This window comes from Battus philenor, unplaced genomic scaffold (assembly GCF_028537555.1).
Source record: "Battus philenor isolate CCGP_79_NKW_IND1 unplaced genomic scaffold, ilBatPhil1.0.hap1 SCAF_23, whole genome shotgun sequence".
Taxonomy (NCBI): domain Eukaryota; kingdom Metazoa; phylum Arthropoda; class Insecta; order Lepidoptera; family Papilionidae; genus Battus; species Battus philenor.
The window spans coordinates 12,388,155-12,414,231 of record NW_027181686.1 but is presented as its reverse complement, the minus strand read 5'-3'; the positions used below and the strand labels follow the sequence as shown (position 1 = coordinate 12,414,231).

Genomic DNA, 26,077 nt, shown 5'->3' with positions numbered 1-26,077 from the left:
AAAAACGATAATTCGTTTAAATATGTAATTATCCGAATATTAAAAACGATTTTTTATTATATTATCATTACATTATTTATTATTTATGAAGCCATTGGTACAAATCAGCTATATATATATTACCCAGTGTTGGGCCCACGCCCTACAGGAATGCGATTCGATTATTAAGGTTGACAATTCGAAAATATAAAATATATGTTACATAGAGTTACGTAAGAAATTTAGAAAGGCTAATGTTTATTATAATATATACTATGTTAATCTGTATTTAAAAAATAAGATGAACATTATATTCTAATAGAGAACGTTAAAATTGACCTTTAAATAAATTTAATATACGTGTCTTTCTAGATAATTCTGCTTCGACCAATTTATTCGCCACCAGGGTCACTGTCCATATTTCTCCAAACAGGTCCCGGCGGTGCTGTGAAAGCCCCAACCGGTTACTTTATACAATTAACTTACAGATATAGTCGAATATTAAATTCTAAAAGGTCATCTGCTAGCTTTCAAAACACTAATCAATTTTAGACGGGAAATCCCCAGTATACCATTAAAAATACGATAATATCTAATTTGGTTAAGAAGTCCCCAGTTCAAAAACACGCCTACTGCAAGGTATAGACCCCCTCTATATATAGCTACAACTAGTCTTGATATATCCGCATCTAAGAGGCCTGTCAGCTGGCCAAGGACGCGGCCCTAAAGAGCAAAAGAAGACCTGAATATGAGAGATGCCCCGTTTCATTCGTCAAGCGACAACTGAGACTGGAGTCGCTCGACGAATGGAACAGGAGGTATATGGAAGGAACGACGGCTTCAGTGACGAGGATATTTTTCCCGGACGCCATTTCAGCCTACCGCGTGCTCCGCAGTGTCGAGATGGATACGGTCTTGGCACAGCTCTTCACGGGTCACGGGGGGTTCTCTGAGTACCTTCACAGGTTCAAGTTCAAGGAGGACCCCTCGTGCTTCTGTGAACCGGGCGTGGGCCAGACCGTGGGCCAGACCGTGGTCCACCTTGTGGCCCACTGTCCGGCGTTCAGAAGACTGCGCGCAGATTCCGAATGCCGGATGGGCAAAAAGCTAGAGGAAAGGAATATCATGCAAGACGAAGGGGAGAGAGAATGCTTCCTCAGCTACTGCAGAAAGCTGGTGATAAATGCTATAGGTAAAAATAAAACACAGTAATAGATTCAAAGAGACTTGAATATGAATAAAAAAAGTAAAGCAAACACTAAAATATAGAAATAAAATAAATAAAGTGGTATCAAAAATATTGCAATAAACAGTATTATATAATATGATAATTATATAGAAAATATGTGTTAAATGTTTGAACAATAAATGTAATGTTGCAAAATGAAATAGTAAGGAAACCTAGAATGTAGTGGTTGGGGATGGATGTATGGCTAATGGAATGAAAGAGAAAGACTGGGAAAATTGTAGAATGGAAGAAACAGTACGACAGATAATGTGATACATGAAAAAGAAGAATGATAATAATAAAAAATATGAATAAATTACTAGAAATATAAAGTCCCTGTCCCACACGAGATAGGGGAAAGGGGGGGGCCCAGTAGCGGGGACCATATAAAAAAAGAGGCCTAACCACACTGCCTCTACCAGTCCGTGATCACAACTCTATTACCTTCCTGCTCCAATGATTGTGTCGTATATTACCACTGCAGATGAATATTCCTCGTGCAATGTAAAAATTTCTCATTTAAGATTCGATTTCACATCAAAGCTCCGTTTTCAGTTCAGTTTTTAGGCGTTACCTTGCGAAAGTCCATCCTAACTAAGAAAGGGACTAATATATAGCTACTTCCGCTATGCAGCAGTAGTTGTGCAATGAAGTGCACCGCCCGCTGATAAATGCGCGAGCGGTAAACAATGCGAAACACAACTACCAACTTTAATTTACTCTACACGTGTTTCACCCCTCCACGGGGTATCCTCAGGAGATGTTGATGTCCGACCAGTGCCAAACACCTAGTTTTGCTCTCTCTATTACTCTCTGGATGATCTTGAGCCGCATTATAAAGCCTTTACCTTTTACCTTTTGAAAACCATCTCTACCTAAACAATAAATGAAAAAATTCCGTTGCGACCAAAGTTCATTTACTATTATTTACTTTTTTCATTGTTATCAGAAAGAAGAGGTTGTTTCATTATTTTATATTTCTAAACACCTCTGCCCTATATTTAATCTCATTTTAAAAATATAGAAAATCCTGCAAGTTAGTCATATATAATCTACTCGTATGTTTACGATAATGTTAGTCGATGATTTCGCTACGACACCGAATTAGAAACGAGGAGTATATGTAGCTCAAAAAATTGTTTGTCTGAAATGGTAGTGGTGTCGCTCGTGATGCCGATAGAGGTTGCAACGACAAGCTGGTAGACCAGACGTGGGAACATCTTCCAACAGGTGGATCGAGGACATAGTTGATTAATAAAGTGATGAGAAAACTCTGGGTGCGAGCAGCAAAAACACCTGCAGACCTGCTGTGAAAAGAAGGAGAAGAAATTGATAATAAACTTCTACAGTAAAAGAGGATATACGCAGAAGAAACTAAGTAACCGTGCACCGCCAACTAAGTACTTCTTCTATCTACGTCGTTGACTCTTGTTCTTCTGCGTATTTTTTGATTTTTAGCCTTATATACGGGGTTGGTGTGTATAAATAAAGAGTAAAGTGTTTGTTTTGTGCATTGTAAATTCTTCTATGAGCGTCGTTGACTCTTGTTCTTCTGCGTATTTTTTGACTTTAAGCCTTTATATACAGCGTATGTGTGTACAAATATATAATAAAGTGTTTTGCGTTATAATATCTACACAGTTCTCTATATGTAAGTTTTAAAAATGTAGCCTTTACTTAACTTCCGCCTATTCGCCAGATTGGAGCGATCGCGTGCCTTCTAGTAGTCGGCCTGGTTGGGCCAAGTGTTGAACAGAGCACGCCGCCATCGCCGTGCCCCAATGTGTTCATGTACGAGCCGTCAGGCACGGAGCCCGGCCGATGGTACGGAGTGGTAAACCTCTCCACAGACAGCACTCTTCATTCGCTCTGGCTCAACATTGTCTTGGACAGCAAGGCTGATATACTTGGGGTAAGTGATTTTTGGATATATCTTCCAACCCGCACACACACGCACGAACGCACACATATACATACTCGCACATACTCATGTAAACACACACACAAAACAACAGAGCGATATAAAAGGTATTTGATTAAGAAAAGGACTAATATTTAGTCACTTATACGCATGCAGTGGTAGTCGTGCAACATGCCCGTGTTGAGTGAATTAACGTTGGCAGTTGTGTAGTTCGCATTGTTTACCGCATACACATTTATGAGCGGGCTGGCTGGCGGTACTCTTTGTTGAACGACTACCACTGCATGTGCGGAGTGGCTAAATATTGATCCTTTTCTTACTTAGGATTGACTTCCGCAAGGTAACACCTAATTCCATTAAATATTTAAGGTATTTGATTGTCCTAGAGAAAAATCTTAAAAAATTTGACACTATGCAGTCGATATAACCAGAATCTAGTCAACTGTGATCAAAAAGTAAAGTGATATTGTCATTTAAAACACCCGGGTAGGTAAAACTGTCTAAAATAATTTCCAAATGTGTTTCTCAAAAGTTAGAAAATCATTTGACTCATTCCAATGCATTTTGAAAGATGTTTTGTATCTCTAATGCTTGACGCATCAATCAATTTTTAGGAAAAAAAAAACATCAAACACTCGAATTATATCGTTCCGCGACGATTTGGCTCCATGCGACTTCTGTCTATTCAGCAAACTCAAAAGGCCGATGCGGGGAAACCGTTTTGACACGATTGAGGAGATAAAAACCGAATCCAAAATCTTGAATTGCGTTTTTTGGACAGAGATTACTTTAAAGGGGTTGAAATAGACAAAATGGATGGAAGAATAAATGAAAAATTTACATAACAAACAAATTCACCTTACTTTTTGATCACAGTACACCAATACCTCACTTTGCGTCGTGGTTACGCTCCAAAAAAACACGACGCAAATTGAAACGCCGCAAAGTGAATTAAGATTTTCTACATCAAACCATGTAAAGATCGAAGATAGGTTCCAGGGTTACGAAAATACTACTTTTTAAAAAGAAAATTGAAAAAAGTAAACATTTAAAAAACAAAAATAATATAACTCTGCTAATAAATAAGTTGTAAAAATATTTACCTTTTTTGTTACCAGAAACAACACGTAAAAATTTATAAATTTATTATTCTCTTTTAAAAAAAGCACAACACACTTCATTACTATAAACTACGTAATTGAAACTGAACTCTAAAATTAGCAAAACAATGTGAAAATATAACTGTATTTAAATTGCGTTGTTTTTAGTTAAAAAGCGAATCCTCGAGTTTTTAAGGCATAGCGCAATTAGAAAGAAAAGTGTTGTCATATTTTAGAAAAAAAAATTTTTCAAAAGAAAATTAAAGACTCAAACCCAAAACAATGCAACCTTGAAAATCTAACAACGCACAGTGAAAATTCGAAAAAAAAAACAAAACGAAACGACGCAAAGCGGGGTATTGGTGTATTACAAATATTCACTCTTATTTCTTACAGAACTGGGTTGGAGATGTAACTACATCAGATAACGTGGACTTCAAAATAGAGAACACCAAGATGAAGATACATCCAGGTCCAGCGGTGGCAGTGCGGTTCTTCGTCCAATATAATCCCCTGAAGTCTCCGATCCCTCGTCTACAAGTGATAAGACTGAACGGACGGGAGATCTGCAACGCGAATACTAGGCAGCCAGTGTTGGAAACATCATACAGTTCCACCAGGCCTAGCAGACCAGAGACGCCGAGTCGCAGTCAACCTTCAAGGCAAGATGAGGAGACTATCAGACCAGTTGCTGCCAGACCGTCTGAGAGCCGACCCTCACTCCGGCCAGAAGACACACCAGTCTCCCGTCCAGTTCACGGGACCCCATCCAGTTCGGGGCCTGTCTACGTACCAACAGCCAATCCACCCATCGACAAAGTCAATGTCAACCCCTACGTCATGTGAGTGGTTATGAAGCCCCTTTACTGTTTTTCGCTTATCATCAGCTTCATTAACTTCTAGCAGCTATTCTTCTATAAACTACTTCTTTACCTTAATAGTTTTATTACGAATTAAATCAAGGACTATATAGGAATTAGTCGCTAAATGTGTTGCCATGAGAAAAACTGGGCAACGGCTCGAATACGCAGATATTTAAAACTTTCGTGAAGGCTTTTGTGAAGGTTTTTAGGGAGAAAATTGATAATACTTGTGAAACAATACTTGTTTTTAAGTAGCAAATTGAAATGTAAAAATAATTAAAACACTTGCCCCTCAATGTCAGACATTTAGAATGAAAAAAGTACATGTTAAATCATGTAAAATTTTCCCTTGTATATTCCTCCACTCTGTATCGAATAAAAAACTTCCGAAGTAACTTCATCTAAAGTATATTTATCAAACAGGTTCATCTTGACATTGTTCTATTGCCTTTTTATATACAAGCGCTTCGTACTGAGGAAGAAACGCTATATTTTTTACAAACTTAATTATTTTCTGTATTATTTATGATTATCCACGCTTAAAACGAGTTTTGTTAAATTTTTGTTGATCATAAACTAAAGTTGTTTGTTCATTAGTAATAATAGCTTCAACGTGTTTGAGATAGCAAGATCCTAAAGTATCTTAATCTGGATATATTTCTTCATCATGATCATTTTAACCACAGACCTTCTTCAAAGATTGTACCAATAGGGGGAAAAGTACAGTCAACTTCTTTACCCTTAACAGCGTCATCTGTCCACCTTGTAGGTAGATATCTTTCGTTCTGTTTGCCCTTCAGTGTTTCCTCTCCTGAACTTTATGGTTGCAGTGAACATCTGTTCTGCTTTTATGTTTCCTTCTCACTCTTACTTCAATTTTTAGTTCACTGGGTTAGATGAGATCTGACATAAGTGACTACGTTTCAGATCCGAAAGTTATCACCTCTAACACACACTAGTCAAAGACATCTTCAGGATATATATTACATTCTTATTCATAGATAATTAACATGGGGTTTATCACGGACCGTCGATTATGTGATACAGGCTATCTAAAAGAATCAATCTCAATACACAGATATAAAATATTATACACGTGTAAACAGAGTTATTCACGGTATCAAAACAGAAATAAAATTCCTAGAACAGCAATGGAAATTTTTATGAGATCTATATAATTGACAAGGTTAGGTCATGTTGTCGTTAAGATATATTTTCCATCTTTGAGATCTCATCTATACATATACTCGTATATATATAGTTCATCGAAATCTTTAAATATTACGCCATATCCATATTTTTTTAAGAATGGATTCTCAATGCTGCCTGGATTTGTAGTGGCAGGCCGCAGAATACGCCTGGCGTAGGACCTCTTTGAAAATAACGAAGGTCGAAGGCTTCCAGAGGAGACCTAGGTCCAGGCCGCTATATACTAATATTTTACGAGGTTGGGAGGCCGCTAAACTCTTAGATAGGGCAAGGGACCAAACTTCGGCTTAGCCGGTTGCTATTGGCTGGCTAATATCACTTTTACCACTTCGGAAACACTTGAAGAAGTGGCAGATGTAACTAAAGCAACACTTATATGTAGGACAATCGTTTTAAATGTCATATTTTAAATGTCAGCGAATATATAAGCTTCTTATGTTGGCGGCACTGATTTGTCTTATGTATAATTGGCTCATTTAAAGATTAACAAAAATAATTAATAAATTTGAAAATAGAACCGTTTACCAATCATTCTGTTAAATGTTTTTTTTTTTTACAAAATGGCGGTTATTTAAAAATTACGTTTTTGTTTTTCGTTATAAATTTAAAACATATTTTTATGTTTTTCGTTTAGTTTAGTTATAAGTTAAACTTAAATGCATGAAATAAATTGACTTTTCTTCTTTTATTGCTTTTTATAACCATTCTATTAGTACATGTAGAGAAATCGCGAGTTATTAACAATTCCATGTAGTCTAACCTACCATTCCTTACCAGCGGTGATGGCCAGCCGCAGTCTGGCAATAGACAGGGAGTTGGCTTCGGTCTGACCACCACAACATACGCTACCACCACCACCGACATCAACGAATTCGATGATTTCGATACTGTAAGGTGAGTGGTCTCATCATTTATAAACATGGCTAGGAATTTTTTTTAATTATGTGGCTATTTTGACAGTTAAAATGTTGCCATCATACGATGTTTTTACACAAAAATGGGGTAAATTTTTGACAATTTTTTTTTACTAAATCAAGGAAATGAAATAAAATATTATATTCAAGTTATGACTAGTGAGACACATCGCTTTTGTAACCACTTGTCTTTTGGGCCGATATTTTCAAGTGGCGACAACAAGCCGAAAAAAAAGAATTGACACAATATTTCAAATCATATTAAATATTTTTTTCTTCTATTCAATACCTATAATAATGGAGGTAGCTGGCTGGTAAAAGATTATATGTTGTTATAACTTCGGAAGGAGTTGTGGGCTTTTCTCGTACGACAATTTGAAATCTTCGTATCATTTAAAGGATTCCTAGAATCTAATTAAATTCTATATAGGGGTTCTCTTAAACTAGATTCTAGACTCTATCTGATTGAACTTTTGTCATAAAAAACTCGAATGAGTTCGTTTAGAACATTTAATGGAATCAGGCGTTACCTTGCGGAAGTCTATCCTAAGTAAGAAAAGGACCAATAGTCTTTGTGTTCGGCACTAATCGGTGTAACATAACTCCTAAAGATGCCCCGTGGAGGGGTGAAACACGTGTTGAGTGATTTAACGGTGGCAGTTGTGTAATTCGCATTGTTTGCCGCATGCGCACTTATCAGCGGGCTGGCGGGCGGTGCACTTTGTTGCACGACTACTGCTACATAGCGGAAGTGGCTAGATGTTGGTCCTTTTCTTACTTCGTTTAGAACACCAATGGGATCTTTAGTTTAAGTTGAAAGATGTTATAGAGCTCTCTTCTCTCTCAATTCGATTTTTGAACTCTACTTTTTTATTACGTCCAATTGTCCGCATCGGAGTATAGATGGACATAGTATTTCTCTTTTGTTTTGAACAGAAGAAATACCTTCGTATACCATTGCTTCTTCGTAACAACTGGTTATATCAGACTTTCTAAATCCACGATATTTCTTAGAATCATCATCAACAGCTCAGCCCCGTGGAAGTGGAACGACTTCCTCTCCTCCCAAGAGAAAGAGCGCCAAGAACGAAGAGAAAACTCAGACATATAATACCTTCTCAGTCTGCGGTAAACCTTGTCTATGGCTCCACCCGCAAATACAATATCGCAGTAGCCACTCCACGAAAAGGAGGGGGTAAATGACAGTCATTTCCCCCTCCTTTTCCCCCTCCTCTCTAAATGCTACTTCACCTAGTTAAGAAGCATACAGTAGGCAGAAGCAGACATACTTCTGCTTTCAACAACTAAAATCTAAAGTGAAAGGAACTAACTCGAAGAAACAGCCTTAATGAAGTTCTACACCTCGATGTGGTAACATAGTTTCCTTTTAACGCTACCATGGATGATCAGGCCACGGCTGTGATAAGTTCTCTTATCAACTGGTTCGTTGATAATAGGTTTTTACTGGTCAAATGTGTGCGTTTTTACAATTCATAATAGTATGTCACTAAATTACATTGTAAAACAGAGGTGTGCAACATTTTAACCAACAGTCTAACTTAAATGATCATTTTTAATATGATCAGTGGTCATTTTTGATTAATTTCATTGTTGAAAATATTTTTTTGATTTGAAAATTTAGTCACTAGAAATATTTCTCAGGGCTAACATAAGTTTTGTATAAAAAATTTCATCGATTTAATTTTAAAAATACATTGACGTGAGGAAGTAGATAAAACGAAATATATTTAATAAACGCTTGGCGGGTCGAATTAACATTTTTATTGTACCGGTGGCTTGCGGGCCGCGTGTTGTTCAGCCCTGATTTAATACGCTTGTTAAACAAAAACCTGTATAAATATTCTAATACAATGTGAAGGATTTTTAAGTGAATATCGTATTCAACTGCTCTACGACTATGTGAAGGCTTTTATAAATCAGGTTGCTGTAGTAACTCTCGTAATTTAAATTTGAAGGTTGCCATAATGGTAGCTCAACCTGATTGTAGTTTCTATCAAATTGAGATCACTTACATCAATTATATGGATAAATGATAAATAATAAGTCCTGTTTCCAGAAAGCCGGACCGGAACGAATACTTCGGAGGTGGTCTCCAGACCATCGTTGTTCCAAGTAACTCCAACAGCGACTCAAATGATCACCGCAATAATCACAGCCAGCCTCCAAAAAGAGTACGTACTACATTATCTTTTTTTGTGACGAAATGTTACTTCATCTCTTTACGGTATTAACAGTTTCGAGTTGGATGCGGTAAAAAAACAGTTTATTTATTTAAAACATATACAATTACATAATAATACGTGTAATATAAAGAAATATATGCCACAAAGATCTGTCATTGTGGCAACATTTGTGGAAGATCCATGCCTCGCAGTGAACGTTTGAAGGTATAAGAAGATGAAATAGATATTATATATATATATATATATATATATATATATATATATATGTGTGTGTGTGTACTTATATAACAATTACCAGATTAATTAAATAATTATTGAGTGGCATTAAAATTATAACGACGTTTATAATGCGTTGATGCTTGGTTAGCGAAGCATGAAGAATTTATATAACCTCACTGGCTGGTGGCATTAAACGATGTTTTTGAAGTGAGTTATGCTATAATATAGCTTTATTTACAAAATAGAATATAAGATAAAGGAAATAATGTGATAAACAAAACATGTGATATTAATGAACGAGGCGGAGGAAGCGATGAATCAACGGTAGAAAGTAAGTAAAAGAAGGATATATATATATATATATATATATATATATATAAATTGACAATTTTTACCGGTACTATCATAGATCGATCATCAACCCATCAGCCAAACGTGGTAGTATATCTCCCCCATACAAATCTTCAGAGGGTTTCTATGGCATTAGGCTTATATTGGCAGAGAAGACTACACAATAGCATACTTCTTTTAATCACATCTTGACCACCATATCACTCTATAGACGCCCTCTGAAAGGCATGGATTAACCCCAAATATTACTTCCAGCGACTTCTTACAACCTTGACAGTCAGTCTACCTCACGGGGACTTGTTAACGCGTCTACCTGATAAGTAATTAAAAGAAAGATAGATCATGTGAAGAATCCTGAGCGGCTCTAGCTCGTGTAGCGCCCGTGTGCAATGAAACCCCGGCGCTCCCTAGGCCTAACCCCCCCCCCCCTGTTAACGCGTCTACCTGATTCTGATCACACGAAAAACTTTTCGACACCAACGTCCGTCAGTTTCAAGACGTCAATTACGTCGGTTCTTCAACGAATCTTTTACTAGTTTCACCAAAAACTCGTCTGATGAAATGTGAAATGTGACTGAAGATGAACGAAGACTCAGAAGGTACCTGTTCTCACTGATCCTGAAGAGATCTGATTGATAATTCTCGATAAATAAGAAATCCAACAGATCATACCACACTTATGTGTGGATTATAAAACGATTCAATGTAGCAACGAATCTGAACACAGGCCTCTCCATCTCTGATTTGGTCTCTGGTTGACACTAAGCCTTTTTATAAAGCCCATGAATATAAAGGCTTTGAACTTGTTACCTATAGTATTTAACATCTCGTTCTACCCCCTATTTTGTTGGGGCAATAATTTTTTCAGTTCTCTTTTTATTTTACTTTCTTTTCTCTTCTTTCGCTCTTTACCATTTGTTCTATTACATTTTTCATTTATTCTTATTCCTTTTATTCGTCACCTTCCATCCTATTCTCAGACACTAAAGTCTAGGTTTATTTTATGTACACATATATTATATATTTACTTAGATTACTTATATATACATTTCTACAGTTTCATCTTCGGTTTTTCTTTCATTAAGTATTTTATTTATATTATGTTTTGTGTCCTTATTTTAATGTTTATTCACATTTACATTATTATTTATGTTTGTTATTTACTATTGGGCGACCGTTTTAACCTAAGTTTTATTTCTTTCTATGACATTTTCTATGACCCTCCTGCAGAAACTTATGGAGGCACTTATCGCCTCCTCAATCTGTATTCTTACTCGGCATTCGGTGTCTTTTCGGGTCTGTAACTATGGCTTACAATACCGAACTAAAATCTAAATGCCGGTTTTTGATATTTGAAATATCGGTATACCAGAATTAAAACCGATATTATTAATAAAAAAAACATTTAATGGAATCAGGCGTTACCTTGCGGAAAACCATCCTAAGTAAGAAGAGGACCAATATTTAGCCACTTCCGTGACTCTGTGTTTGGCACTAATCAGTGTAACATAACTCCTGAAGTTGCCCCGTGCAGCGGTGAAACACGTGTTGAGTGATTTGACGGTGGCGGTTGTGTGATTAGCATTGTTTGCCGCATGCGCATTTATCAGCGGGCTGGCGGACGGTGCACTTTGTTGCACGACTACCACTGCACGTGCGGGACCTTTTGTTACATAATAAAAAAGTAGTAGTTATATCTTTACTTACCCGTTGTTAACAAATAATATATGAAATCCAATAAACTTTATTTTGAAACGAGTAGATATTACTTATTTTATTACATATATAGTAGGAGTAGATAGATACAAAAATATGTGCAAGTAAAAAAAAGTACATATTCAATTATATGTTACGGCTTTGTTATGGCTATGTTATGGCATTATATAATTTAAGAAGCAAAAAATATAATTAAATTGAAAGTATTTATGCAATAATATTAATGACTTGCGTTTTGTATGTATAGTGTAATACCAAAATACCGGTATTTTTACATAAATACCGGTTTTTAATAACTGACAAAAATCGGTATTGTAAGCCCTTTCTGTAACCATTGACCACTAAAGGTTGTTTATATCTACTTATATATGTCACGTAAACAATATTTAACATATGTTATTAAATCTATTACACCGTCGAACATTTACAACATATAATATATAACATTAATTAATTATAATAATATTTACTCTAACACAACTACTTCATCTACATTCGCATTAATTATCTGAATATATTAATTGGATGCACTAATTGAAATTAAATTTTATGTTAATAATATTAATATATTTCATTTTCACGCGTTTCTTGTATCTACAATGTACACTATGCCGTGTTTCCGTATCAATAAGAAGTCCACAGCTGGAGAAAAGGCTCCACATTTTTCAAAAGGAATGGTTGGAAGTGGACTGCATTCCTCAACTTTCAACGACCTTGAAATAGCCTGTCCACCTTGTGGTTGAACATAACCTATACCTCACTGCTACTTCAACTGTCACTTCAAGTTGTAAATCCACTGGACTTCGTCACCAGGTTGTTTGTCCACCTTGTGAACGTCATACGCTTGTCGATCCTTAGTCTCGGATTAGTAACAGTGTGGTAAGGATGCCTTTACATTCAACTGTCATTTGCACTGTACAGATACATTCTTTTTCTGTTATGTGTATTATTCCTATTAACTATACTCGGTGTGTTTATCTGATGTAATCATTTAAACATCTCGTGATGAAGGCAAAAGAATTGCTTTATTTAAACATACAGGAAGATTGGTTTTAGAAGTATTTAATGGAATCAGACGTTACCTCGCGGAAGTCCATCCTAAGTAAGAAAAGGCCCAATATTTAGCCGCTTCCGCACATGCAGTGGTAGTCGTGCAACAAAGTGCACCGCCCGCCAGCCCGCTAATAAATGCGTATGCGGCAAACAATGCGAATTACACAACCGCCACCGCCAAATTACTCAACACGTGTTTCATCCCTCCACGGGGCATCTTCAGGAGTTATGTTATACCGATTAGTGCCAAACACAGAAACTAAATAATGGCTAAATATTGGTCCTTTTCTTACTTTTATTTTAAAAGTACATGATTAACGTTCATATATTAACAATACTTTTATGCACGTATTTTCAATCACCATATATAAAGTGATCTGAAATACGTTACATTATTTTTTTCTACTCGTATGCAACAAGCTAATAACTTCTAATAATAATAATAAGCCATAATAGTTAATTATAATATGTAGTAATCCGAATTTATTATTACATTATTTATTATATATGAAACTAATTATTTTCGTCTCAAATATACCACATATTAATTGGCCCTATATAAATGACATTCTCACCTTCAAAAATTTTACACTTATGAATCATACTGTATAAGAGTATATAAAAGTTTTTCATTTTATTATACGAACCAGTTTAAAACACGATTATTAAACAAATTATTATTTCAATAATTTCGTCTCGACATATTTATTGTTCAGTCAATGTGACCTTAGCCTTGTAAAATATATTTCTTGATAAAAAATATAAAACACAAAACACTACTATTTGAAATAATAAAAGATGTTTTCTTTATAAAAAAAAAACAGTATTTTATTTTTGACAAAGATATAGTCGTTCAGGAATAAGAAGGGATTCTCTGTTCGAAATAAAATAACAGTTTTTGTACATAGCAGTAGATTATTTTAACATTATAAGCAATTAGCTACCACCGGCTAACATCGCTGATCTGCAGAACCGGCCAGAAACTCAATAGTTGCTCTATTAAATGTATTTAATGGAATCAGGCGCTACCTTGCGGAAGTCCATCCTAAGTAAGAAAAGGACCAATATTTAGCCACTTCCGCACATGCAGTGGTAGTCGTGCAACAAAGTGCACCGCCTATTTCCAATCACCTGTATAAAGTGATCACTTTAAAACTCTATTAAAATGCGACAGACCAATCACTTCTGGTAATTCAGTCTGCAGTCATCGTACTTCGTCTATTCAGCACATAAACCCCCCACTGCAAGGTATAGGCCTCCCCCAAAGATATCTATGGAGGGATATACTATATTCGTAATGTATTATACGCAGAGGATGCTGCTGTCCATCCTCTAGAATAAATGCGCATTTATCAGCGGGCTGGCGGGCGGTGCACTTTGTTGCACGACTACCACTGCATGTGCGGAAGTGGCTAAATATTGGTCCTTTTCTTACTTAGGGTGCACTTCCGCAACATAACGCCTGATTCCATTAAATATTGTTGAGCTGTAGCGATCCTATATAATTAACGCACAATAATCGAACTGGCGACCTACGATCGCATATAAGTCCTCTACTATTAGACTACCACTGATCAACATAATAAAATAGTCTACAGAATGTGATAATAACAAATTGCAAATAAAAATAACTTGGTTATCCTTGCAATATAAAGATATATTTCGAAATTTACAAATAAAAAACTCTAAAAATATCTAAAATATTGTTAAAGTCATTTATCACATAATATTATCGATTAATAATAATCAAATTGATAGATTCTGAGACTCAAAGATAAATGGAGAGAAGCTCCTTGGATATCAAATTAAAAGACAAAATAAGGAACACAGGCAAAAACGTGTATAACAGATGCATTTACCTATTCCCTATATATAAAGTGGAATTGCAAGTCACGTGGCCAGGTCCGCTGATAACAGGTGGACACAAAGGGTTGTAAAATGGACAGGACCACGAGGTACCAGAGCGAGCGACAGATCTAATGCCAGATGGGCTGACGAGATCGTGGCTACGGCAGGTCAAGGGTGGCTCCAAGTTGACAAAGATAGAGGAAAATGGTAAACTTTGGAGGGGGTTTTACCCTGTGGGGGTTCATACAAAATTATCAAAAGTATTATTTTAAATTAATAATATTTAAGTCATTTGTATGGAATGATTAAAGCTTGTTTATTATTATTATTATTATAATCAATAATAATCAAATTAAAATATTCTTTCGAATAGGCTGTTACAAGAACTTTCGAATCAATCAACATAAAATGTCGGTATTGTATCTACAGGAAGCTACCGCCGGCCCGAAAAACAGTTCTGTTAAGAGCCGAGAAACTCAACAGTTGTTCTTTACAAATATAGTTTGTTAGATGCGCGACAATAATTAACTTTCTAAGTGTGCATCAACATTTAATTCCACGCATTAACATCAGTATAGTATTCTTGTATATATAATATACTTTTTTTAAATTTTGTTTTTCAATCTCTCCGATAGCAGATCTGAAATTGTGGAATTTTATTGTACATACGTAAACCTTGTACGATAAATAATAGCATATTATTATCACGTGTAACACTGTGTGTATCACTGTTTATTAAATAAGTTTCGGTGTTTTTGCGAACAAACAAAACATTATAATGTAATGATCAAAAACACGCATTTAATTTCCGGTAAAACACGTATGAATGTAATAAAAAAAAAAACTGATACGAAATCCCAAACGCGGGAATGCCCCGCGACGAAATTCATTATTAAATCCGGTTTGGATTCCGAGAATTGAACGACAGCGTGGTATTGTTGCGCAGAATGTTTTACTTATTGAATAAGTTATCTACCTTTCACATATAAACACATGCATACATATAGATAAGACGAAAGCCTTCTATAAAGTTTTTGACTGCCTTAAAGAAAAGTTTCGTCCAGAAAAAAACATGCAAATATGATCAATATATACAGTTTGATTGGATGCACGTTTAAAATCATTAAATGTATAAATTTATAGATCATTTATCAGCAAAAAACTTTTACACCTAATTTTAATAACCCTGTTTAATTTCTCACCTATACATTACAATTATTTAATAAATTTTTTATTTTATTTATTTATTAACACATTTTTGTACACCACAGACAATAAACAGAGGGGGAAAAAAAAATTCATATGAATTGTTTATTTTTCGCAATCTATAGGTAAGGTAATAGGTTATGTTGCAATACTGTAAACTAAACCAAAGTTCTTTTCAGAGGCAATGTGGGAAAGTGGTGATGAATAAACCTAACCCACTCGTGGTCAACGGGAAGCCCACGCTGGAGGGACAGTGGCCTTGGCAGATAGCTCTTTATCAAGCTCAGGTAAAAATAAATATATCCATTGACCTTTATTTTAAATACGTTAGTTGATATATAACAGTTCCTATCAGTGTTTACCAACGTGGGCCCACGCCCAACAGGGAGGCAATTCGAAAGTGAACTCGACACGAGTTTAACCCTTTCGCTTTAAAATAAAAATTATATATGTTATATAGGGGCATAAAAATTTTAGATATGCGAAGATGGAGAATGACATACAAAAGGTTAAAAAATACAAGTCTAAATAAAGATTCAATTATTAATTACAAATTATACAATAATATTGAATATAAGCTTTAATTCAATATAATTATATGACATATATGATTCATACAATACCCGGCGATAAATATTGCACATCGACCTTTGGAAAGAGACAATCGACTAATTTCGGGTTCGAAGAGCGTTATCTCTGTCGCACAAATGACAAAACGTCACATAGTGGACATAGTCGACTTTTGGGAATATCAACAACGTATGGATGAAACTTTTGCCTGCGTCTAGTAGTTCGATAAAGGAATGGAGATGGCTCAATCAGTTTGAAAAGAGCCTTCGAGCACTATTCAAAGTGTATCCTATAAAAAACCTGGCAATTATATCACGTCTACTTCCTTTCACAGACGGTGGACAGCAAGTACATCTGTGGTGGAACTCTACTGACCCATCTTCACATCATCACGGCAGCGCACTGCGTCACGAGACGCGAGTCCAACAGAGTCGTCAACAAGGACACGCTCACCGTCTACCTGGGGAAACACAACCTCAGGACATCCGTACGAGGAGTTCAAATACGATTTGTGAGTAACTAAAATCATTTATATAATATTAGGATCTATATTTCACAGATATTAGCGTCCGTTTGTTTTTACAATTACATTCAATATTTACAATTTTTTTGGTCACGTTTTTGCATGTAAGTTTTTACTAAGTCACTTAATTGATTTTTGACGATGCCTTGAAAATGTCCAGTTTTAAAAATTACTTTTAGTGCGACCATTCCATGGTACCTCTTGCCAGATTCATAGTGCTTAAGAGAAAGTGGCCAGATACATATATATCTCGATGTAATTTAAAAAAAAAGTTAATAAAAGAATTATACATATATATATATATATATATATATATATATGTACATTTATATTTTATAATTATATATAATTTCGCCTTTTTTTACTTTGTGTAATTAAAGATTTATAGATCAAAGATAAAATTTTATTCAACATTGGAACAATTAATAGAACTCTTATTGAATGTCAATTTAATATCTATTTTATTTTTGACTGTACTCTTCTTCACAAATTGTTATAGTTGTAGAGAAGAAGCAGGAAAAAACTAGCGCCATCGATCGACGCGAATACGTTACGGGTTATAAAAAAGTTATCATAAAAAAATTATCAAAAGGTTGTAAGAGATAAGCAAAAGTTCGTCGAACGTATATGAGAAACTGTATTCAATATTGCTAGACGATTTGGTTCTTTTTGATAGTACAACTAGTGGGTGATTGAACGCGCACAGGTCTGCGTGTAGGTACTGTGCGAGCGAGACAGCACAAGGGTAATATAAGGTCATATGAAATCCGAAAACATCGGTTCTTGGAACCCTGGTTAAATACATCACATTAACAGTTTAATTTTGTGATTGTTCCAGGTGGATCAAATCACCGTGCATCCGCAGTACAATGCATCATCCTACAGCCATGACGCCGCCATACTGACGCTGGTTGAACCGGTGCAGTATACGGAGTACGTGAGGCCCATTTGTCTCTGGCCTGACGACCAGGTCGAACTCAGCAACGTCATCGATAAGAAGGGTTCGGTAAGTCACTCTCCAGTTCAGTGTTTCTTACCCCCACAGGGAGGGAGTTTTTTTATGAAAAAGTACTTTAGTTGAATGCAATCTAACAGGAAATAGTCAATGACTAGACGGTCTGATATATTCCGACGACGTTATTGGATGTATCAAATGTATTTTGATCGTGCAGGCCTGGGATGCAAGATCTAGTGTCCAAATGAGAAATGTGCCTCTAAGGCTTAACCCTACGTAAATATAAAGTCGGTTCTAAGCTTTAATCATTCCACTAGCATAGGTTCATCTAGATCAGTGTTTCCCAACGTTGGGCCTACGCCCGACAGGTTGGCAATTCGAAAGTGGACTAGACACGAGTTTAACCCTTTCGCTTTAATATAAAAAAATATATATGTTATATTGGGGGACGTAAGTAAATTTTAAGTTGATTCAAAACTAATCGTTTCATTAATATAAGTTTATCTAGATCAGTGTTTCCCAGCGTGGGTCCCACGTCCCACAGGGTGGCAATTCGAATGTGGACGCGATACCAGTTTAACTTTTACGCTTTAATATATATTTATATATGTGTGTGTGTGTATGTTTGTGAGTTCAAATCAAAGGGAGTATATCCGTACAAGAACCGAGATTCTTAAAGTAGTTGGACACGTCATTCGTACAACTGAAGAGATCACACACCCACTTTACTATTTAATCTGTTGAATCTTTTTTACCTGAATAATATTCCATGGATTAATTTAAAACGCAATCACAAACGTATATCTTAAAGAGAATGGAAATTAAAAAAAAACCTTCCCAAAACCAAAGTGAAATGAACATAGTGAAAGAAGAAATATTCGAACAAGAAAAACAAGTCGGCCATTTGTAAAAATATTGGCGGGAAAATGGCCTGCAATCAATTAGGAGCTTAATTAATTGGTACAGCGGATACTGCGAGTTTATTTTGCGGTCGGTTAAAGTGGTCGCTCCCAGGGTTCGGCGAATAAAGTAAAAATATTAGTCTTTCAACTCGTCTACCCTCCACTGTTCAATATTCTCATTTACACACTTTATAATTCAGACATTAATACGTATTAAAGATAAACACTAAATAAGACTTACATATAATACGTAAAATATTTATGAAAATAGTAAAAGAATCAATTAATTTGTAAAATAAAAATGGGTAATATATATGATGCGAAATTGTAATAAATAATAAATCTAATATTAGGTTGTCAAATATCTCCCTTCCGCCTTTTTGTCTTTTGAATTTCGCGGCTATGTACAAAGCGCTACAGAGCTCGTATCTGGCAATACCATACATAATTTGAAAGGTCTTGACATAACCTACAAAACGATGCTATGCATGATTAGTTTGGATATTGCGTTCAACAGTTATAGACGTGTAAACATGGAGTTCACTAACGCCGAAATTCGCGCTATTTTAAAGTTTTCCTTCGTTAAAGGCAAATCCGCTAGAGAAACGTTCCGTGAGATTAATGGTGTTTTGGGGGATGGTACGCTATCACTTCGAACCGCGGAGGAATGGTTTCGACGATTCAGAGCCGGCGAAAACGACACCATGGATAAGCCAGCCGGCGAAAGACCTGTGACGACAAATACCAATCAAATCATGGACTACATCGAGTTAGACCGGCATGTGGCATCTCGTGACATCGCCCAGGAGATGGGAGTTAGTCACCAAACCATTTTAAACCATCTGCAGAAGGCTGGATACAAAAAAAAGCTTGATGTTTGGGTGCCGCATGATTTGACGCAAAAAAACCTTCTGGACCGAATCAACGCCTGCGATATGCTGCTGAAACGGAACGAACTCGACCCATTCTTGAAGCGGATGGTGACTGGCGACGAAAAATGGATAACATACGACAATATCAAGCGAAAACGGTCGTGGTCGAAGGCCGGTGAATCGTCCCAAACAGTGGCCAAGCCGGGATTGACGGCCAGGAAGGTTTTGCTGTGTGTTTGGTGGGATTGGAAGGGAATCATCCACTATGAGCTGCTCCCATATAGCCAGACGCTTAATTCTACCATCTACTGCAAACAACTGGACCGCTTGAAGCAGGCTATCGACCAGAAGCGTCCAGAATTGGCCAACAGGAAGGGTGTAGTGTTCCACCAGGACAACGCCAGACCACACACTTCGTTGATGACTCGTCAGAAGCTACGGGAGCTCGGATGGGAGGTTTTATCACATCCACCATAAAGCCCGGACATAGCGCCAAGTGATTACCACCTGTTCCTGTCCATGGCGAACGCCCTTGGTGGTGTAAAGCTGAACTCAAAAGAGGTTTGTGAAAAGTGGCTGTCCGAGTTCTTCGCAAATAAGGAGGGGGGCTTCTACGAGGGAGGTATTATGAAGTTGCCGTCTAGATGGAAACAGATTATCGAACAAAACGGCGCATATTTGAACTAAATCCGATCACTGTAACACTTTTAATAAAGCATTGAATAAAGAGCAAAAAAGCGGAAGGAAGATATTTGACAACCTGTTATATAAAATTCTCGTGTCACGGTGTTCGAACTTGAACTCCTCCGAAACGGCTTGACCGATTTTTAACAAATTTTACATGCGTATTCAGTATGTCTGAGAATCGGCTACTATCTATTTTCCATACCCCTAAGTGATAAGGGTGGTCCACCCCTAAATTTGATTTTTAATTTTTTAGACAATTTTTTTGGTTTTTATTTTATTATGATACAGCATACAAAAATACATACAAACCTAAATTTTCACCCCTCTACGATCAACCCTTATCTTACATTTTTTAATTAAAAACTTTAATTTTTTTTGCAAAACAACGTTTGCGGGATCAGCTAGTAAAATATAAATGTAAACTAGAACTAGCATTTAGTGGCTGGGAATGGATGTAAGGATAACAGAATGGATGTGAAAGACTGGGAAAACTGTAGAAAGAATGAAGAAGAAAGAACATTTTAATCACAACGGCAATCACAAGCGATGTGCTCCGCTGCAACTTCAGACAAGCCACGTCTGTGATCTTGGTTCTTCTGCCGATGTCATTTTTGTTCAGCAAAACTCCAAGCACAGCACTCTCCATTGCCCTGGATGACCTTGAACCTTTTGAGGGCCATCATGAGTGACCACGTCTCAGATCCATATATCATCAACAGCAGCACACGTTTGTCAAAGATCTTGTGCCGTGAGACGACACCTAGCTAGTGAACGCGACCGAGGCCAGGATTCTTCTGCCCGGCAATCTGTAAACTGCTGTCGCTGGTGCGCGGGCGCATTGGAATTTTTGTTATGAAAACAAAGATCCGCTAAACCAATAGCACGCTTCCATGACCCTGCGCCACTTGAGATGTACCATTACCGCTAAGGGTTGAACAATTTTTTTGCTGTATTGCGATTTATGAGATGTTTCTCGTGTTTATATTTTTTTGGATAAAATTTTAACTAAGATTTATGGGACGTTAACTTGCAACGTTACAATCTTCCTCTTCAAACATTACGGTCTTTTTAACGAGAGAGTTTCAGATCTTTACATATCTATATATATTTATATATATATATATATATATATATATATATATATATATGTAAGTGTGTATGTGTGTGTTAATTCTTGTGTATTTCCAGGTGGTCGGTTGGGGTTTTGATGCGACAGGCGTGGCGACAGAAGAACTGACGCTAGTGGAGATGCCGGTCGTGGACCAGGAGACATGTATCCGTTCCTACAGCGAGTTCTTCGCGAAATTCACCTCCCAGTATACCTATTGCGCGGGCTATAGAGACGGTACGTTCAACGGAAGTCCTTATTTACCACATACAATGTATATAGAAAAGTAGAGAATAGAGTGAATTGAGTAGAAGAGGAAGAGGGAAGAGGTAGAAGGAAAAATAGCGGGTTTGATTACCAAAATACAATCTTTATGGCCCACGCTATTGGGTGCCTTTCGTCCCTCTATTTTATTTATGGGACGGGGACGTTTTTATCTTTTAATGATTCACTTTTTTTCTTTTTTATTTTCATGCTCTTCTGTCATGCTTCACATCATCTATCTTTCTTCTACTTACATTCTACAATTTCTATCTTTTACTTACTTTCTGCCGTTCATTCATCGCCTCACTTCTTTCGCCTCGTTCTTTATTATCACAGCTTTTGGTTATCACATTATTTTTACTTTGTCCTTTATTTTACATTTTATCAAAGATTCCATAGTTTTTGTTTTATTTAATAATTATTTGTAATTGTTTTTAGCTACGAACTCTATTAGTTTTGTTTACATTTATAACATGTTTTGCTATTTGATTTAACAATAATCAAGGAACACTGGTCTGTCAGGTTTTTCTTGTATTAATGCAGCGACGGTGTCCTCACTTATTTTTTTACTTCACCTGCTTTCGAAATTGTACCGAAGTCCTCCGAACGTGGGGCCGTGGGTTACAAGGTGCAACACGATCGTTCATTAATATCACATCTTTTGTTTATCACATTTTTACTTTGTCTTATCTTTTATTTTATCACAGATTATATAGTTTTTGTATTATTCATAATACTTATATTGTGGAATGATTTAGCGTTGAATAAAAGACCTACTAAATCACAACCTGTTTTTAAAAAAAACGGCTAAGAACTATTTACTAGACCTATGATTATTTATCTGTTAATTCACTTCTTTTTATTTCTCTGTTTCTTTATTCTTTCTGAGACAAGTGCGATCTAAATCAGTTTGATGTTTTTATTTACTTTTGTATTATATTTCTAATATGTATTATAACTTATTAATTATAAGTATATATGTTATACACATATATATATGTATGTTTTGTACACGTTAACTACCAATTATTTTTACTTCTACTGTTTTCATACTATGGTTGTCTGTAAGAGATTGCCTCGTGTGATAAGACCGACCATGGTGCTTTTTGTTTATTATGAAACTAAATATATCTTAGCGTGTACAATAAAGAATATTAATTAATCTGAATATTTTATCACTCCTTTTCTTACTTTATATTAATTAAAAACATTTATTTTTATATAAAGCAGTATAGTATACATTAACAGAATAGCAAATGAACTGCATTTAAGTTTTCATATATATATATATATATTTCTAATCATCCTGTATATAACATGTCATTTACGAACACATGTCTAAGGATATAATATATTTTAACTTGATATATATAAATAATTCATTACAGGGGTCATCGACAAAAGAACCGGAACCAGGAAAAGTAGGTTTATACGAAATAATAAGAAAACCTAACAAAATTAATACACTGCCTACCTAACAGTTTAATACTATGTGACCATAGAAATGATCACACACAATTGTCTAAACACATTTTATTTTATTTCTATAACAACTAAAAGTAATAAAAAAATAAATACTTAAACTAACCTGCACTGTGTACAATACCCGGCGATTGATATTGCACATCGACCTTTGAAAAGAGATATTCGGCTAATTTCGGCTTCGTAGAACGTTATCTCTGTCGCACGAAATGCAACGACAGACAAAACGTCAAATAGGTAGTGTGGGATAGAGATAACGCTCTACGAAGCCGAAATTAGCCGATTGTCTCTTTCCAAAGGTCGATGTGCAATATATATAGCCGGGTACTATAACTCGTTTAATAATGTAAACGAGTATTTAAAATTACAATTATTTATTTATTAATACTTACAATTAAAATTGCATATAAATAAAATATAAACTTTTAAAATTAGCACAGTGTAGTTCGTAGAAAAATCACTTACATATATATATATATATATATATATAGCCTTTTAACATGTACCATTTAACAAGTGGCAGTCGAAGGGTTATCGAGTGGTGACCACGATTCAGTAGACGCGGCATGGCTCCACTAGGTGGGCCAACGACATGGTCAAGGATGCAGGATGTTGAAGATCTCTGGTGGAGGAATGTCTCTTAAAATGAATATCAATTGGCTAATATTATAATGCTGACATGAATATTATTAATGAAATAAGATAAGAAAATAATTTTACTTGTAGCAACCGGAACTGCTGTACCGCTCCTAACCGCAAAGAGACGGGGTGAGTATCGGCCGCTTTGTTTTGTCAGTCCGACATCAACGCTCAGCGGCGACGCTTTTGCTCTTTTTTATCCTCGGCTGAGGATAAAAAAGAGCATAAGCGTCCACCCATCACACCACACCACAGGTTTCTAAGGCGCGGTACAGCGGTTTCGGTCACACGGTAACTTAATAAAAATCTGACACATAAATGCGTGGACCGAAATGCATTTATTTTAATCAGATTTTCAATTCCAAAAGAACTAAACAGTCATCATTATTATTTTAGCCGAAGGACGTTAACAGCTGGGACCTCCCTCATATTTCCAAAAGCATCCTACATCCAGCGTCTGCCAAAGACTTTAACAAGGTCATCCGCCATATGTGCGCTGGCGTCCTGATCTGCCGATTGCCAGTCGTTGATCTCCACTCGAGGACCTTAAAGCCAGAGCAGATATCTGTTCTGTCAAGTGCCATTTTAACTTGCCAATCCACTTGGCAATTACTACTACTATTATTAGAATTATTTTTTTATTATTATCTATAGATTGGAACAATTGCAAGTTACACGTGCATTTGAAATTTTTTGTTCATCGTATCATGGTAACATAATTTGAAATGTCATAGGTACTTCAGTCTGCAATGGAGACAGTGGAGGCGGTATGGTCTTCGAATTAAACGACTCATGGCACCTACGAGGCCTGGTGTCGCTGTCCGTCGCCAGGCAGAACGAGTACAGATGCGACCCGACACACTACGTCGTGTTTACTGACTTAGCCAAATTCTTGCCATGGATTAGGCAGAACATAAATAATTACTGAAGCCATTTAATTATAAGCACTATTTGTATATTTATGTATCGAAATACGTTCAGTTCTACTGGCAACACATGTGTCATTTACTGAATGTCAGAGTGACAGATGTCAGTTTGACATTACAGATGTCAGTTTAATTAAACATATAAAGAATATACTGGCCAATATTTTAGCAACTTACTGAGATTAAGCCGTCAACTATACGATTTATTGAAACAAAAATACAGATTGTCAGTCAATTTGTTTTTTTTTAATCACTACGAATCAATGTATTTTTATTAATAAAATCCAATATGTCAATTATGATACCGTTCATTATACACCATTATACCTTTTTTTAATATTTTCACTGCTATTTAATATTATTAATATATAAGTGAAGTGTATAATATACTCCCTGATTGTTTTAAGATGTTTTTTTAAATGTGGGCATATTTGACCATTATTCGGTATTTTTTAATATTACTATAAAGTTATAAACATGTACTTATGTTAATTATTAGTTTTTTTTAAATGCTCATTTGACTTAAAATATCTGTATAGAATCAAATGCACAGATAATGTATTTTTCACAAAACGTCAAATTTAACATATGCGTAATGTACGGTGCTATAATTATAAAAAAATCTTAATGGACATATTGTTTTAAATAAAGGAATTTTTAAATATGAATCAAATAAAAATACTTCTCTCTATTATATCTTTTTATTTTATTCAGTCACATAAACCATAATACACCAGTTGACGCGGCGTTGGTAAACCCGTCACTAAGTGAACGACATTGTAAAAACCTCCCGAGAAAGCCTGCAGAAAGTTTCTATCAGCTGATATGACGAGTAATTTAAAAAGCTGTAATACGATCTTAAACGATGAACGCAAGCGCAAGTGTCTTTTAGTCTTTTCTGAAATCCTCTTTAAATTTATATTTATTTATTTAAATAGTTTTAGTTTACAATAATCAATAATTAAAAAAGAAACAATTTATATACAGTTACAAGCATGTATACACAAATATACATACATTAAGATACACATATCTCTATATATACATATATGTGTATGAATATTGTAAGTGGAGAATATATGATATATATACAAATAAAAATGAAATGCTACATACATAAAATATACAATACAAATATACAATAATACAAATATACAATATCCTATTTTAAATGCCAAGGAATATTCAAAACAAAAAAAATATTTTTCAAAAAATACCTAAAAAAATTTACATCTGTAGGCCTACTGGAAGAAATTTCTGGTTAGAAATAAGTAGTGCCTGTTGTGTCAGTTATATTTGTATTGTTACTTTAATGTTTTTATTGTGTACAATAAACTG

At 35.6% G+C, this 26,077-nt stretch overlaps 1 protein-coding gene across 1 annotated transcript; it reads left to right on the top strand.

Annotated features, from left to right (window-relative positions):
* The first annotated feature begins 1,074 nt into the window (after positions 1 to 1,074).
* LOC137924407 (serine protease gd-like) lies at positions 1,075 to 25,142 on the top strand. The gene is made up of 11 exons (XM_068767805.1): positions 1,075 to 1,171; positions 2,893 to 3,119; positions 4,625 to 5,070; positions 7,078 to 7,194; positions 9,292 to 9,406; positions 15,991 to 16,098; positions 16,716 to 16,892; positions 17,743 to 17,910; positions 21,509 to 21,665; positions 23,081 to 23,113; positions 24,548 to 25,142. Exons 1-11 carry the CDS (start codon positions 1,075 to 1,077, stop codon positions 24,739 to 24,741), a joined length of 1,839 nt encoding a protein of 612 aa, XP_068623906.1. The 3' UTR covers positions 24,742 to 25,142.
* Positions 25,143 to 26,077: the final 935 nt, after the last annotated feature.